Source organism: Dermacentor albipictus, chromosome 7 (assembly GCF_038994185.2).
Source record: "Dermacentor albipictus isolate Rhodes 1998 colony chromosome 7, USDA_Dalb.pri_finalv2, whole genome shotgun sequence".
NCBI classification, from domain to species: Eukaryota; Metazoa; Arthropoda; class Arachnida; order Ixodida; family Ixodidae; genus Dermacentor; species Dermacentor albipictus.
In genome coordinates, this window is record NC_091827.1 from 11,675,290 (window position 1) to 11,693,340 (window position 18,051).

At 46.9% G+C, this 18,051-nt stretch overlaps 1 protein-coding gene across 5 annotated transcripts in view; it reads right to left on the minus strand.

Moving 5' to 3' along the window:
- LOC135904454 (peroxidase-like protein 2) overlaps positions 1–18,051 on the minus strand; it is a 77,980-nt gene that overhangs the window by 11,374 nt on the left and 48,555 nt on the right. For 4 of the 5 annotated variants that reach the window (XM_065435270.1, XM_065435271.1, XM_065435269.1 and 1 more), the window contains exons 10-11: positions 15,214–15,273; positions 9,358–9,408 (exon numbers count right to left, since the gene is read on the minus strand). In XM_065435270.1, the coding sequence (XP_065291342.1) occupies positions 9,358–9,408; positions 15,214–15,273 (111 nt within the window). The remainder of the gene's footprint in view (positions 1–9,357; positions 9,409–15,213; positions 15,274–18,051) is intronic. The other variant, XM_065435272.1, reaches the window with a different exon arrangement.

Below are 18,051 nucleotides of genomic sequence, written 5' to 3' on the forward strand. Positions count from 1 at the left end.
GAATGCCAAGTTGTCTCGCGGCGTCGGTCCTTGAGAGCGGAATGGGGACGCAGCGGTCTTCTTGGTTTGACGTCCGAGCTGCTTTATCGGCGTCTTCATTACCAATGATACCGCAATGACCTGGTATCCACTGAAAAGAGATATCATGGCCTTTTTCTCCTAAGTGATGGACAAGTTCCGCGATTTCGCACGTGAGCTGATCGTGAGTTCCATGTCGGAGAAATGAATGCACACATTGCAAGGCCGGCCTGGAATCGCAGAAGACTGCCCATTTTCTAGGACTTTCAGTATTTATCACTTGAAGCGCGTCGCGGAGAGCCGCGAGCTCTGCAGCTGTAGACGTAGTGACATGGGAAGTCTTGAACCGCTTGGTTATTCTCATTGCTGGTATAACTACAGCGCCGCCGGAACTGGTTGATGTAGTTGATCCATCAGTGTAGACGTGTGTGCAGTCGCTGTATTTCTCGTACAAGAGAAATAAAGTTAGTTGCTTGAGCGCTGATGATGGCAAGTCCGACTATTTCTGAAGTCCTGGGACTGTAAGGTTCACTTGAGTACGGCGCATACACCATGGAGGAATAGAAGGCCTTGCCGCAGGTGTGTAACCTGACCTGAAAGAGTCACGGTGCGCGAAGACAGTCGCACTGAATGTCGTGTGGGGCCTATCTACTGGGAGACTTGCTAGGTGGTGGGTAGGGTTCCGGGCGAAGTGTCTTAGGTGCACACGCATTGTTCCAATGCTAATGTGCGTTCTAATAGTGAAATCTTGAGCCACTGCAATAACTTCAGTCGTTGACGCACTCCGCGGTAGACCGAGACATATCTTGAGTGCTTGGGCTTGGATGCTTTGGATTATGTTCAGGTTAGTTCTGCAGGTGTTGGACATGACAGGTAGGCTGTATCGCAAGAAGCCAATAAAGAGGATCCTGTACAGTTGCAGCATAGAGTGTATTGGCACTCCCCAGGTCTTTCCTGCAAGGAACTGAAACATATGGCAAATTCCTGTCAGGCGTTTTTTCACATAATTCACATGAGGGGTCCAGGAGAGATTTTTGTCAAGGACCACCCCTAAAAATCTGTGACTCGTGCTGTACGAGATCATGTGTCTGTCGACGGATATCACGTATGGCGACATTGATTTCCTGGTAAATGCCATCGCTGCGCACTTCTCGTATGATATATGAAGTCCTTGTTCTCGAAGGTAGGATGATGTCAAAGTAGCTGACTTTTGAAGCCGCGCGCGAAGCTGCAGTCGCGTCACAGCCGACGTCCAAATGCAAATGTCGTCGGCATAGATGGAGAGCCTAACAATGCCTGGCAGGATGTCGCTGAGTCCAATGAGTGTTAGACTGAAGAGCGTTGGGCTGAGTACTCCGCCCTGAGGCACCCCACGGTTACTGTAATGCTGGGAGGTCGGGCCATCCTCGGTAAGTACGAAAAAGGATCTCGTATGTAGATAGCTACGTATCCAAATATATACTTTGCCGCCAAGTCCTACTGCCTCTAACGCGTTCAAAATCGCTTCGTGCGTTACGTTATCGTACGCTCCTTTAACATCCAGAAACAGGGCAGCAGATAATCTTTTGCAGGACTTCTGGTGCTCGACGTACGTCACCAAGTCGATAACGTTGTCTATGGAAGAACGGTCCCGCCTGAAACCGGCCACTGCATCTGGGTATACCTGGTAATGTTCGAGGTACCATTCTAGCCGTGCTAGAACCATCCTCTCCATTAGTTTTCCGATGCAACTGGCAAGCGCAATTGGTCGGTATGATGCAATGTCTACAGGCGACTTGCCAGGCTTGAGCAGTGGAATTATGCGACTGGTCTTCCATTCTTGGGGAACCGTACCTGTCCGCCAGGAGCTGTTGAATAGGAGCAGGAGCACTTTTCGAGCCTCATCACCCAGATTACACAGGGCACGGTAGGTTATACCGTCGGGGCCTGGTGAAGATGAACGCTTGCACAAGGCCAGTGCAGCTTCGAGCTCGTCCATGGAGAAAGGACTATCCATGCAGGAGTCGCGTGAAATCGGTGAGTGGCGGAGCGTCGATGTTCCAGCGCAACTAGTTTAGCCAGCAATCCTCCTGCAGAAAGCTTCCGCTACGTCAATCTCGCTGCATTGTTGGTGAAGGGCCAAAAACTTAAAAGGGTGGCGCTGCTGAGGGGTTCCACGGAGACCACGAACAGTTCTCCATATGTGAGACAATGGTTTTCGTGGATCCAAAGATTCGCAGAATGATTTCCATCTTTGTGATGCAAGTTTGTCCATGCGACGCTGAATTTTCTTTTGAGTTCTTCTGGCCAACCTCAAGTCATTTACAGACTTCGTGCGCCTGTATCTTCGCTCTGCACTGCATTGCTCTGCATTGTTGAAATGTTGAAATTACGCATAGTACTCCAAATACAAGCTAATCATTGCAGAATGTGTGTGTGTGTGTGTGTGTGTGTGTGTGTGTGTGTGTGTGTGTGTGTGTGTGTGCGTGTGCGTGTGCGTGTGTGTGTGTGTGTGTGTGCGTGCGTGCGTGCGTGCGTGCGTGCGTGCGTGTGTGTGTGTGTGTGTGTGTGTGTGTGTGTGTGTGTGTGTGTGTGTGTGTGTGTGTGTGTGTGTGTGTGTGTGTAAACTAATGCTTCTTAACATAGAAACTAACCAGCTGGCCTTTCATTCAGTGCCATATGTGGCACTGATTATACCGCGAGTAATTTCAGACCGCTCATATTACACTCAAATGTGAGCGCACTTTATCAATTCTTACATGATTAAATATCGCAGTTCTTTATGGTAACGCGTTAGGAGATCCATCGCTTTGATAAAAAAAAATATGTTACAGCACCCCACAGAAAAGATAATGTCAGAGCTTTGAAGAAAAACCGCCCAAGAACACAACAACTGTAGAGTGGTATAAGTTAAACCTCACTAAAACAGTTCAGCGTGGACAAAAATGAAAATTCTTTATATAACGCTTCTACCTTCGAAAGACGCCCCTATAACATTTAATAGGTGACAGAGGCTTTTTAAACGTGAGTATGAATATCCGGCGAGAAAATACTATTTTACCCCTAATTTTTTTTTTTTTTGCGATGAAGGCTTGCCCTTAAGGCATAATTGTTGGAGCGTATATGTGTATTATATGTGTGCTGTGAGGCCTGTGTTGTGTATGAATTGAAGCAGTGTTTTGTGAAATCTGTTATCATGTATCCAGCGGTCATAGCTGGTTGTCACACTGTAGCGGAGGCCGGCTTGCAGTAGGTGACGCGAGCGTTCCGAACTTAAACCCGTACACGTCCATATTAGGTGGTATGCATCTGATTCCACCACAGGAACGGAGCAGTATGGACACGTAGCACCCAGTGGTAAATGCGACCAGTTCCACCTTGAGACAACAGCCGGTGTAAGGGCCACCCCGGCCCGAAGCCTCCTAAGCACAACTTCCTCCGCCCTAGTAAGGTGAAGGGGGAGGGAGCAGACACACGGTGGGATAAGAGCGCGTGTGTCCTGCCGGAGAACATTTTTACGGGCTCGCAGCGAGTTACGGGGTTGGGGTGGGAGGGGAATAGGTGGAGGATCAGGATTAGGAGGGCAGTGTGCCTGCTGGTCAGCAGCAATGTTGTGAGGGTTCGCTGAATGGCCTTGAATCCAGTGTACCTTGACGCAAGTAGCTGTCTTACTATTCATAGTGTGTATTCTCTCGCAGATTTCCATCGCCTTATCGACCTTCTTGAGTTCCTGCATAGCCGCTAAAGAATCCGTGAAGATGTCTAGTTGCTTGATGGTAGGCAGCTTAGATGTCGCATCTTGCATAGCGTCGTGGATGGCTTGAAGTTCCATTACTAGAGCGCTGGCTTCCGTAGATAAATAGCGCTGGTGGCCGCTGATGAAATTATGCGTTGTACTCAGGAATGATGTCCTTCCGCCGTCTGGGAGAATGGCAGCATCCGTATAGACTTTGCAGGTGTTAACGCATGATGCAGCGACGATGTTGTGTTCGTCAATAGTACCTGTTGTATCGCTGCGTCGTAACTTCGTTGGCTTATTAGTTGTGATGCTGGTGAATTCCCAGGGAGGCATTGGACAGGGCTGATTGTCAATCCGAGAGCCGCGGTGAAAATGAGCATGCAGCGCAGCGACAGCCGGAATAAGTTGCTTTTTTATTTCACGTGCTTTTTCACGTTGCAAAATTAGCTCTGCAATTGTGTTGAGCTGGGCATGTTCCTGTAGGGCTGGTATCGGAGTGATGCGGGGCAGTGCTGTGATTGTGCGCATAGCATCGCGATTAATCGTCTCCAACTGTGCTAGCTGTGCCAACGTCAGCCGTTGAAATTGTGCTTGATATAAAATTCGTGGCTGCAAGACTGCACGCACCAACCGTCGAGCTACGTCAGTACGAGCTCCAGCTGCTTTTGCTGCAATGCGACGAATAAGGTGAAGTGTTTTTGTCGAACTCTGTCTGGTTTTACGGAGCCAGTGTGCACCACTGCCGGATTGGTGAATATCGAGACCCAGTATGCGGACCTCAGAAGCCTCAGGGATTGTTACTGCGCCGAGTCTAAATGTAAAGGGGTGCTGCGTGATTCTTGTGCGTCCTTTCTTGTTGGCCACCACAACATAGCTTGATTTTTGGGCGGAAATGTCCAATCCTGCTTTCCGAGCGTAGTTGTTCAGCACATCAAGGGCTTCTTGAAGCTGTTGAGTTTGTCTAGATATATCTTTATGCACGGACCACAAAGTGACATCATCTGCATAGATTAAGAACCTCACATCTGGAATCCGATGTAGTTGCCAGGCTAGAGGTATTAGAGCAACGTTGAAGAGAAGAGGAGCCAGAACCGAACCTTGTGGGACTCCTCTGTTCGATGTGAAGTATCCTTCTTGCCTTCCATCTACTCTAATCGCAAATGTGCGATTCTGAAGGAATGAGTAGATGAATCTTATCACCCGCGGTGGAAGTCCCAGGTCGATGAGGTTGGATATAATGATTTCATGGTCTATATTGTCATAAGCTTTCGTTATGTCTGTTGCTACTGCCGTGCGCACAGCGTGACTGTGTGGAGAAACCTGTAAAACATCGTCTGATAAGATAGAAAGTCCGTCTTCAGTTCCCAAGTAAGAACGGAATCCAATTTGAGCAGGATGATATTTATCGTGGCGTTCAAGCCACCAGGAAACTCGTGTGGCCAGCATCTTTTCAGCGAGTTTGCAGACAGTTGAGGTTAGTGAAATTGGGCGTAAAGATTGCAGGCTATTTGGAGACTTTCCTGGTTTCGGAATCGCGACAACAATTGAGTGCTTCCAATAAGGTGGAACGTTTCCAGTCTCCCATACGTTATTAATAGCCTGAAGAAGTGCGTCGAGAGCTGCTCCTTCCATGTTCTTGAAAACCTCATAAGGAATACCATCGGGACCAGGTGTTGTTCGTTTCTTCGAAGTTTCAATCGCCGCTATTAGTTCGGCCATGGTGAAAGGGCTGGATATATCGGATATGGAAGCTGTGTCACACTCATCAATTTCGGGGCAGTTTATAGGTGACGCTTGATCGTATTTCGGGAAAAACGCTCTAGCAGCGTGTTCTGCAAATTGATGCGGCGAACTCTGCATCGCTAACCTAACGCTCGCTGCAGGGTCAGGTTGCTTATGACCGCGTTCCATTGACCGGAACGTGCGCCAAAGTGCTCTGTTTCCAATGCCCGATCCAAGATTCTCGCACCATTCATACCATCGTCGTCGAGAAAGTTGCTTTTCGTGCTGACGCGCCTTCGCCGCTATATGGTTAGCACGTGCACGGCTACCTGGTGCATCGGGATTTCTCGACGCATACAATTCCGCCTGACGTCGCTTTGCCCAAAGTTGCAAAAGGGTGAGGTCCGGTTGAGGTTGTTCCTCGTCAACTGTGGTTACAGTGGTGTTCCTCCGTAGCAGTTCTTTCAAAGCGGGAAGAATTTCTGAGGGCTCTGAGGGTACTTTATCAGTCGATGATTCCCGAAACTTATCCCAATGCGTGACTGTTACTCGTCGTCGAATTTTCTTTATGCACGTTCTGTGCAAACCAATTATTATTGGCATATGATCACTGCCCCATGTATCTGGTTCCACCCGCCACTGCGGCATTCCAGGACCCAACCACCACGTGAGGTCTGGGGCGTTTGTTCTAGATACTGCGGGTACAGTACAGGTAGCCACAGCATGATGGTTCAGCAGTGTAAAAGTGGCATCGCTCATGATGTTTTTAACTTGGCATCCTCTTCGTGAGTTGTACTTGTACCCCCATTCTGTATGTGGGGCATTGAAGTCTCCACCCACGAGAATAGGAATTCCCGGGTACGTAGACCGGAGATGGGCTATCCACCCCAAGTTCAAACGTGTGCGCTGCGGTCTGGCGTAGAATGACACTAGAATGACAGGAGTCTTCACTGGTCGTGTCAAGACCCCGACAACTTCTTGATTACCACTACACCATGGCTCCAGGTCAATCACTGTGTGAGCAGTTTGCGATGATATATAAACTGCAGCTTTCCCCGGAGCTGAAGCCATTGTAGTAGCACGTCTATCTCTAATAGATGGGTTATGGTACCCATTAAAATTGGTTAGGGAGCATAGCTTATTATGCTCTTGAATAAGCAGTGCCCACACATGTAGCTTATTGTATTGAAGCTTGGTTTTAATTTCTCCTAACTTGGAGTTTAGGCCCCGACAATTCCACTGAAGAATTCCATCCTGTGACAGCTGCTGCAGAGAATTAGCCATGATGCAGGCAATTCTGAATGAGCAACGTTAGCTGAGCAAGTTGATCTAAAACTGCTGTCCAAACAGCTTGGTTGACCTGTGGTGCCGGACGGGATCCAGGCGTAACGGTGGCATTAGCAGTGGTTGAAGCGTCACGTGTCGGTCCTATTTTCTGACGACGCAGAATTACCAATTCTTTATGTTTGCGTAGTCGCTCAATCTCTCTGGCCAGTGCGTCTATCCGAGCGTCAATGTCATCATGGTCATCATCTGACTGATGCAGAGGTTCCGGTAATTTCTGTTTCTTTGTCTGCGACTGCTTGCCACGTTTAAGAACAGAAGAATACAGTTGTGTTTCTGGGGCTTTTTCTTCTCCTGCCAGGAGCATCTCTGGCTCTTCTGCAAGAACCTCATAACGATTGTGTGTTGTTACTATAGTCGTTTTTGGTATAGCCTTTCGTATCCGGATTGTGGCCTTCTGTTTAGTCGGACAATTTGTGCTTGTCAAATCGTGCTCATCAGATTTACATAAGCCACATCGATATCGTGGTTGGCCTTCTGGTGTGAGCTTTTCTGGATCAATAGTACGCTGTGGGCAAAATGCCTGCATGTGTCCACGTTGAAAGCAGCGGTAGCAGAATATTGCTCGAGGGAGGTATGGTTTAGGTCGCAATATGCAACCATAGTAATAAAACCGTTCTGGGATACATTGAGGGCCCTGTACCGTCACTAAGCATGTACGGCTTTTGCCCATGAATCTAGCTGCGAGCACCCTGTGTGTCGTGGAGGTCAATTCACGACATATTATCTCAGGGGTGTCTTCTGGGTCAATGCCATAGACAACACACCTCTGTATATTAGGGCCCGATGCAAAGTAGCACTGCACAGGCAGGTGTTGATCTTCTGACAGCGGGATAGATGTTAAAGTGCACATTTTCTGCACATCACTGAGAGATGCCAAGTGCACAGTGATCGAGTTGGTAGATTTATATGCTGCGAACCCTTTGTATCCGGTGGTTTCAAGAGATTGGTCGATGACCCTTTGGACATATTTTGTGGCTACTGAAGTTATGTCGTAGCATGAAAGAGGCCGTATGTGAACTCGATATGATTGAGAAGGGGTGGGCGTTGGGTAAGACTGAGAGGGAGCGGGCGTAGGGGAGGCCGTGGAGGAATAGTCTGGGGTGGCCCTTACCTTTTTTGCCGGTTGCTCCGATGCGATGGCGTCTTGTTGAAGCACGTTGATAGGGGGACCTCGCTTGGCTGCATTCGTCGAACCGCCAGAGGGCTGCACGTCCATAGGGTCACCAGTGTCCGTCGGCACGACTGCGGATAGGTTCACATTCACATCACGAAGAGGACTGTCCTTCGGTGTTTCATCTTGGGTATTCGAGCTATCGGATGCACACTTCGGCTGCATGGTTGGCATGGATGTTGTCACGCGCAGCAGTCCGGTGGAAGGTACAGATGAGGAGCTCACATCTGGCACAAACACTTCTTCTTCGTCGGGCGAGCGCGGCGGCTCGGCCGCACTAAGCCTAAGCGCCAACCGTGCTTGTTTTGAGTCTATCAGACGAGCAGGATCAGTAGGACAAGGCAAAGAAGAGTCCTCACCAGAGTCCACAGGTCCCCATAGGCTTCCGATGAGCTTCGTATCCGGATAAGGGCGAGATTTTCTTTGCTGTCGAGCAATTTCCAAGGAACACAAGGAAACCACGTCTGCGTGGAAACGTCGTCGTCTTCCTCCTCCTACCCCTAATTGTGCGTTAATTATATTACATCATGTCATTGAACACAGAAAAGCACATCCATTTCGTATGCCCACAAAGATAGGAAAAATAAATCCCCTCAATTGTTGTGTCGCAGAAGGCAGCGACAAGCACTAATTCCGTTACGTTTTGACGCAAACTTCTGTCTGCGCTCGGGAAAATGGCTGCAACTGAAAAAGCAGTCCCAGCGCGTGCCGCCTATTTGCCAAAAATCCGTTCACCTTTTCCTTTATTCTGAAGCCAACTATAGCCTACTCGAAAATTATGAAGAAACACCTTAGCCAAGTCACCTATAGGCAGATCCCTCTTTCTTAACAACGAGCAAGCAGTTGTAACGTCGTGTCCAAACTGTACATGGCAACTTCCATGAAGCATCGCATGCTCATGTTTTGCAGGCGACCAGAGCTTTTCAACCTGAATAACGGCAAAAGCAGGCTTGGGTGTAGTAGTCGCTATTCTTTAGTTAAAAAGGCAGCATCCATGATGTTAAAATTTGCCATAGCACGACGCCTCGTGGCGCTGTTTTGTATATTGCTGGTTCCCGTACAGATTAGTATACGAGTGATATATATTTTAGACATTGATTATCCTTCATATTCGCGTTCATGAGAAAATACTATTAGTTTTTCTGGGTTACTGTTATTTAGGGTAGTAAATGCGTGTTACCAAATAAATGTGAAAATGCACATCTTACGGAAATCACCTTACGCTTAGGATTGGTTGCGCAACAAAAGAAGGACGCACAGGAAAGCAGCGCGTTAATGAAGTATAGCTGGCTCTCTCCTATAATTTTTCATTTGTGTATCGCTTAACGTAAATGAGAATTTTTGCGTGAACTGTTCTGCGCATGTGACAAAAGATACATACGTGGTTTCTCTCCCTCTTTAGTCTTCTCGTCATTGGAATTCTCATTATCACCTGTAGATCAATCAGCAGGCATGAAGCTTCTCTCCGATTAATTAGAAAAGGTAGGCGGCACTTCGCGTTGATGAGCACGCACTGTTCACACAGATAGCACTGTTAATTCACTGATTAGACCACGGTTCTTACATACAACCGAGTGAACACTGCGAGCAACACAGCAAAGCCAACCTTTCGGAATTGTGGGAACCAGTGAGCGTACACGTATCATACTAAAGCCAGCCGGTCGTTTTAATTCCCATACTCAATAACTTAGTTTTGCTCGTATGCGTCGTAAAGTACTGCGCATAGTACACAGCTGATACTGCTGTATTGTACACTGTAGACATTGACATTTCTTCTTACGTCTTTTCTGATTTGCATCTATCAACTTCTCCTGGCTTCGCCTTTTTTATTCAGCTTGGCGCACAATTACAAGTGACATGGTCAAGGTCTGCTGCACTCGGAGTATTAGATTTACTTAGAATTGAGAAATTTCGACAATTTCCAACATTTTATTGCAGCCGTTCTTTTGCATTTGAAAGAAAGCCTGTTATGACCGAAATCACCTCATCATTTAGGAGGTTGGTGGGTTTTAGCCAGTTGCAGCATGGCTCTGACTGTTTCATCGTAGGGTTGTTTGCGCCGGACGAACAAATTCGGACGGCCAGCGCAGTAGCACCAGCAGCCTACAGTTGGATGAAGGTGAATCTCAATACATAGCGGGAATTTTTATGACAGGACGTCACTTTACGTGTAGAGTAGTTGATCTTTGTGTCATACACAAGCATTAATTTTTGCAATCAATTGAATTAGGTGCCCAAGGCACGCGAAATGTCTATCTAAGGCTCGCTGTATGTTTTAAGACGCGTGCTTACGAGAGTGTCAAGTGTTAACGACCTTGTACTAAAAATTTATTTACGTAATCTGCAACCTTCCTATTTAATAATGCCACAAGGGATTTAATATTCCCAAAGGTTATATCGAAACGGAAACGGAAGATACAAGGTCTGTGAGCTTTTTGACGAGGGAAACTTAAACTAAGTCAGATGAACAAGAGCGCTGAAATCTTTTACTGAAAGAGTGATTTATGAATGGTCTTTATTTGACCATCGCACTAGTCCTTGCTTTTTGTAGACATATATCGGTCGGCTTTTCGTGCATCTCATCTGTGCGTGTCATCTGTGCAAAAGGAAACTTGAGTGCTCCTAAATTGTTGAAAAGAGAGAGAGAGAGAAGAATACAGGAAGGCAGGGATGTTAACCAGTCAATAGTCTGGTTGGCTACCCTACACTGGGGGAAGGGAGAAGGGGAAGAGAAAGAAGGGAGAGAGAAGGTGTAGGTACGCGTACGGACAGCACTTAAGTTAAAGTCGCTCGAGCAAACCAGAAGTTCTGAGAAAACACAAAAGTGCCTTCACTGCCTTCTGAGCCGATGATCGGTCGGGACGGTGCTCTAATATTGTCTGTTCACTTAGAGGACGATCGTCTAGTTTACTCAATGTGTCGGACAAATACTGTCTTTGGGCTTGAAATTGAGGACAATGGCACAATATGTGGTCAATGTTCTCCTCGCATGCGCAAACATCACATGCAGGACTATCAGCCATTCCAATTAGTGCTGAGTAGGCATTCGTGAAGGCCACTCCAAGCCATAACCGACACAGAAGAGACGCTTCACGCCGGTGCACACCGGCTGGAGGTCTGAGTTGAAGTGATGGGTTTAGTCGGTGCAGTCTTGTGCGTCTTGTATGTACATTATTCCACTCTGCTAAGGAGATCGTGCGTGCCAGAATGCCAAGTTGTCTCGCGGCGTCGGTCCTTGAGAGCGGAATGGGGACGCAGCGGTCTTCTTGGTTTGACGTCCGAGCTGCTTTATCGGCGTCTTCATTACCAATGATACCGCAATGACCTGGTATCCACTGAAAAGAGATATCATGGCCTTTTTCTCCTAAGTGATGGACAAGTTCCGCGATTTCGCACGTGAGCTGATCGTGAGTTCCATGTCGGAGAAATGAATGCACACATTGCAAGGCCGGCCTGGAATCGCAGAAGACTGCCCATTTTCTAGGACTTTCAGTATTTATCACTTGAAGCGCGTCGCGGAGAGCCGCGAGCTCTGCAGCTGTAGACGTAGTGACATGGGAAGTCTTGAACCGCTTGGTTATTCTCATTGCTGGTATAACTACAGCGCCGCCGGAACTGGTTGATGTAGTTGATCCATCAGTGTAGACGTGTGTGCAGTCGCTGTATTTCTCGTACAAGAGAAATAAAGTTAGTTGCTTGAGCGCTGATGATGGCAAGTCCGACTTTTTCTGAAGTCCTGGGACTGTAAGGTTCACTTGAGTACGGCGCATACACCATGGAGGAATAGAAGGCCTTGCCGCAGGTGTGTAACCTGACCTGAAAGAGTCACGGTGCGCGAAGACAGTCGCACTGAATGTCGTGTGGGGCCTATCTACTGGGAGACTTGCTAGGTGGTGGGTAGGGTTCCGGGCGAAGTGTCTTAGGTGCACACGCATTGTTTCAATGCTAATGTGCGTTCTAATAGTGAAATCTTGAGCCACTGCAATAACTTCAGTCGTTGACGCACTCCGCGGTAGACCGAGACATATCTTGAGTGCTTGGGCTTGGATGCTTTGGATTATGTTCAGGTTAGTTCTGCAGGTGTTGGACATGACAGGTAGGCTGTATCGCAGGAAGCCAATAAAGAGGACCCTGTACAGTTGCAGCATAGAGTGTATTGGCACTCCCCAGGTCTTTCCTGCAAGGAACTGAAACATATAGCAAATTCCTGTCAGGCGTTTTTTTCACATAATTCACATGAGGGGTCCAGGAGAGATTTTTGTCAAGGACCACCCCTAAAAATCTGTGACTCGTGCTGTACGAGATCATGTGTCTGTCGACGGATATCACGTATGGCGACATTGATTTCCTGGTAAATGCCATCGCTGCGCACTTCTCGTATGATATATGAAGTCCTTGTTCTCGAAGGTAGGATGATGTCAAAGTAGCTGACTTTTGAAGCCGCGCGCGAAGCTGCAGTCGCGTCACAGCCGACGTCCAAATGCAAATGTCGTCGGCATAGATGGAGAGCCTAACAATGCCTGGCAGGATGTCGCTGAGTCCAATGAGTGTTAGACTGAAGAGCGTTGGGCTGAGTACTCCGCCCTGAGGCACCCCACGGTTACTGTAATGCTGGGAGGTCGGGCCATCCTCGGTAAGTACGAAAAAGGATCTCGTATGTAGATAGCTACGTATCCAAATATATACTTTGCCGCCAAGTCCTACTGCCTCTAACGCGTTCAAAATCGCTTCGTGCGTTACGTTATCGTACGCTCCTTTAACATCCAGAAACAGGGCAGCAGATAATCTTTTGCAGGACTTCTGGTGCTCGACGTACGTCACCAAGTCGATAACGTTGTCTATGGAAGAACGGTCCCGCCTGAAACCGGCCACTGCATCTGGGTATACCTGGTAATGTTCGAGGTACCATTCTAGCCGTGCTAGAACCATCCTCTCCATTAGTTTTCCGATGCAACTGGCAAGCGCAATTGGTCGGTATGATGCAATGTCTACAGGCGACTTGCCAGGCTTGAGCAGTGGAATTATGCGACTGGTCTTCCATTCTTGGGGAACCGTACCTGTCCGCCAGGAGCTGTTGAATAGGAGCAGGAGCACTTTTCGAGCCTCATCACCCAGATTACACAGGGCACGGTAGGTTATACCGTCGGGGCCTGGTGAAGATGAACGCTTGCACAAGGCCAGTGCAGCTTCGAGCTCGTCCATGGAGAAAGGACTATCCATGCAGGAGTCGCGTGAAATCGGTGAGTGGCGGAGCGTCGATGTTACAGCGCAACTAGTTTCGCCAGCAATCCTCCTGCAGAAAGCTTCCGCTACGTCAATCTCGCTGCATTGTTGGTGAAGGGCCAAAGACTTAAAAGGGTGGCGCTGCTGAGGGGTTCCACGGAGACCACGAACAGTTCTCCATATGTGAGACAATGGTTTTCGTGGATCCAAAGATTCGCAGAATGATTTCCATTTTTGTGATGCAAGTTTGTCCATGCGACGCTGAATTTTCTTTTGAGTTCTTCTGGCCAACCTCAAGTCATTTACAGACTTCGTGCGCCTGTATCTTCGCTCTGCACTGCATTGCTCTGCATTGTTGAAATGTTGAAATTACGCATAGTACTCCAAATACAAGCTAATCATTGCAGAATGTGTGTGTGTGTGTGTGTGTGTGTGTGTGTGTGTGTGTGTGTGTGTGTGTGTGTGTGTGTGTGTGTGTGCGTGTGTGTGTGTGTGTGTGCGTGCGTGCGTGCGTGCGTACGTGCGTGTGTGTGTGTGTGTGTGTGTGTGTGTGTGTGTGTGTGTGTGTGTGTGTGTGTGTGTGCTGCTAGCAACTCGATGGAAGTTCTTTAAATAAGCCCTCCTTGACGCATGAAACACTACACTAAATTTCATTTTTTTTCGTTGCGCCTGTCTTACTTTGGCTCATTCTGAATTTCATACACGAAATTAGAAATATCTCACAATTTCATTTGCAGGAGCAATTCCAAGCATAAGATGAAATTGTGATAATTTGGGTGTTTCAAATTAAATGCAATATATACCTCTTCATCGCGATATTTATTTTACATTGAAACATTGTCTCTAATACTGCTTGACATGAAAGCTGCGATTTCCATAATTACAACAGCGCAAACTACGAAGACAAAGGGGCGACATAAAACGGTGATTAGTTTCCACAACCATTTCGTACATGTTTTGGGATAAGATTACGTATACCATTTGTATTAATTACAGAAACTTGAGTATAACCTAAATGACGTCGTCTCGAAGTAATGTCTACAATCGAGTGAGCATTTGATGCTTGATTGTGTAGCACAGCCCTTTATTAGCAATTCGCATGACCTCAATTCAAGCTGCAAAAATTAGTGCTGACAGTCCAACCGAGCGTATTCTCACATCGTACACTATTACAACCATAGACTGTCGTAAAATTTCAGGAGTTCGTCATCTATATAAATCATTCATGCCATCTATTGTCGAGAAATAACAAAATGTTGGGGATTGTGAAATCTTTAATGAGGCCACTTAATTTGATCAGCACAACTATAGTTCTTAACACAGAAATAGCGGTGAGCATATGCGGTGGAGAATCCGCTACAGAGAAGTCAGTGGCCGATAGCGCCATGGCTGAATTTAGCACCCGGTCAAAACGCCGTATCAAAGGTAGTAAAAAACGAGGTGCCTTGATAACATTGGGAAGCTTTCATGATTGCAATGTACAGTCGCGCACAAGGAAACTGCAAACTGCAGAATTTAGAACCAATGGTAATGTTGAGGTATTTATTAAATTTAATAATGTGTATAATATACTCTGCAATCAAGCACATGTACTCCCTGAATTAAACATGATCTGGAACGTAAGTTCTGCGCTATCATTAGCCATTCCAGCTTGGTTTCATTGTTTAATTTGTGAGTGCTAGTGCGTCAGAAGAAGACAGCACTGACTGCGAATGGCATGAGAAATCAAGCGATGAACCCAGAATACTCATGTAGAAGCTAATGAGCATGCTTTCAACTTACATGTTTTGAACAAACAGTTTCTCAGCAAACCAACAACCCGATCATTGCAACCAATCAAAAGGGTCCCGAACAATGCTGAACCCTTTGGACGACAACGTTCATGCTGTTAACTCCGTGAGAGTCCTGCATTTCACCAAAAATCTTGGCAGTTGCAGTCATCCAAATGCCTCAGTGCAGCCTTCGTGTGTCCCAATAATTATCTTGGTTAAGAGGAGGCTGCACTAATACTCACCTTTGTTTTCCTTGTCTGAATCCGATCCGCTTGCACCGCCATCATCGCCCGCGTCAGAGCCTATAAAAGGGCTGCGGCTACAAAACTACACAGCGATGCGCTCTGGCCATCTCTGGCCCTTGAGCGAAAAAAGAACGATAGAGAATATCAAAACTTCAAGCGCTACAAGTATATACAGATCCAGACAAACTTCTCGCGTTGTGTTTGTTGATTGGGCTAAGCGCTGCTGTAAATGTATTAAAAGTAGCAACTCCATCTTTTCCCTGTCCACCTGAGAATTCAAATGGCCATGCCGGAGAAATGGTGCAGAAAAGAAATTGCCTAGCGGAAGCTCAAGATGAATATTCGTAGCTTAGTGGCCACAGCTGGCAAATTCACCATTTATACTTTCCGGTCAGGACATTTGACTCGGTTTTACTTATGTGACATAACAAAACCCGAATTCCACCGGTTGTTTTCTGTCTACGCTAGAAATATATATATATATATATAGGCTTGTGAGTGGGCATATATGGGCTAGCCTATATACAAGGTGTTTCAGCAAACACTTTCAAAAATTTTTAAACGTTGCCTGTGGCAGATATCACAATTCTAGTTAATGAGCTAGTCTACTCGAAGCGGCGGGCAATACTTAAAAAAATTGAGATGCAGAATTGACTAATTCGTAAAAATCACTAATTAGGTTTTTAACTAATTACCTTATGGCCCATATTGCAATTTACAAATTCTAGAAATGGAGCTCCCTAGGCGGATCCATTTGAAACGAATTTTCAAGATGACTGTTTGGAGATATAAATTCCGGAACATTGTGGAGAAAAGCATTGGCGTTCCAATTAATTTGTTAAGAAAACGTCGTTTCATGCACTGAAACACACAAGTAACTGGAACGCCAATGCATTTCTCCCCAAAGTTCGGGAATTATATCTCGAAACTGGTGTCATCCTGAGAATTCGTTACAAGTGGATCCGCCTTGTGAAGTACACTGCTAGAATTTGTAAATTGTAATATGGGCCATAACGTATTTAGATAAAAACTTAATTAGGAAATTTGTATGAATTAGTCGATTTTGCATGTCAATTTCTTGTGAAAGTGGTGTCCGGCGCTCGACTAGACTGGCTCATAAACTAGAATTGAGCTATCTGCCACAGGCAACCTTTAAAACATTTTGAAAGTGTTCGCTAAAACACTCTGTATACATATTATTTAGGCATTATATATAAGTATACATATTATATATATATATTTTTTTTAGCACTGTATATGCTTCTTTTGGCCTCCTAACTTCACTGAGCCCTATTATATCCCATTTACTGCCCTCTAATTCCTCCAATAGCACTGCTAGACTCGCCTCACTAGATAACGTTTTAGCGTTAAACGTTGCCAGGTTCATATTCCAATGGCGGCCTGTCCGGAGCCAGTGATTCTTAGCACCCTCTGCAGCGTCGCAGGTCTGACCGCCGCCGTGGTCAGTTGCTTCGCAGCTGCTGGGGACTGAGGGCCGGGGTTTGATTGTGTTGTTCATATAGGAGGTTGTGGCCAAGTATTGCACCAGGGTGGCCAATCCTGCTCTGGTGAGGGAGTGCGTTACCGGTTCTGGTCACCGGGATCAGGCCACACTCCAGGCCTGTTTTATGCAATTTTATCAACACGCGGATTTTTTTTGTCCGGTGGAAAATTGCCGGCACCGGGATTCGAACCACGGACCTCTTGCACGCGAGGCGGGTGTTCTACCTCTACGCCACCGCTGCAGCTATATATGGGTGCAGCGGTGGCGTAGAGGTAGAACACCCGCCTCGCGTGCAAGAGCTCCGTGGTTCGAATCCCGGTGCCGGCAATTTTCCACCGGATTCAAAAAAAAAAAAATCCGCGTGTTGATAAAATTGCATAAACAGGCCTCGAGTGTGGCCTGATCCCGGTGACCAGAACCGGTAACGCACTCCCTCACCAGAGCAGGATTGGCCCCCCTGGTGCAGTACATGGCCACAACCTCCTATATGAACAACACAATCAAACCCGGCCCCTCAGTCTCCAGCAGCTGCGAAGCAACTGACCACGGCGGCGGTCAGACCTGCGACGCTGCAGAGGGTGCTAAGAATCACTGGCTCCGGACAGGCCGCCATTGGAATATGAACCTGGCAACGTTTAACGCTAGAACGTTATCTAGTGAGGCGAGTCTAGCAGTGCTATTGGAGGAATTAGAGGGTATTAAATGGGATATCATAGGGCTCAGTGAAGTTAGGAGGCCAAAAGAAGCATATACAGTGCTAAAAAGCGGGCACGTCCTGTGCTACCGGGGCTTAGCAGAGAGAAGGGAACTAGGGGTCGGATTCCTGATTAATAAGAATATAGCTGGCAACATACAGGAATTCTATAGCATTAACGAGAGGGTGGCAGGTCTTGTTGTGAAACTTAATAAGAGGTACAAAATGAAGATTGTACAGGTCTACGCCCCTACATCCAGTTATGATGACCAGGAAGTCGAAAGCTTCTATGAAGACGTGGAATCGGCGATGGGTAGAGTGAAAACTAAATACACTATACTAATGGGTGACTTTAATGCCAAGGTAGGCAAAAAGCAGGCTGGAGACAAGGCAGTGGGGGAATATGGCATAGGCACTAGGAATATCAGGGGGGAGTTATTAGTAGAGTTTGCGGAACAGAATAATATGAGGATAATGAATACCTTCTTCCGCAAGCGGGATAGCCGAAAGTGGACGTGGAGGGGCCCGAACGGCGAGACTAGAAATGAAATGGACTTCATACTCTGCGCTAACCCTGGCATCATACAAGATGTGGACGTGCTCGGCAAGGTGCGCTGCAGTGACCACAGGATGGTAA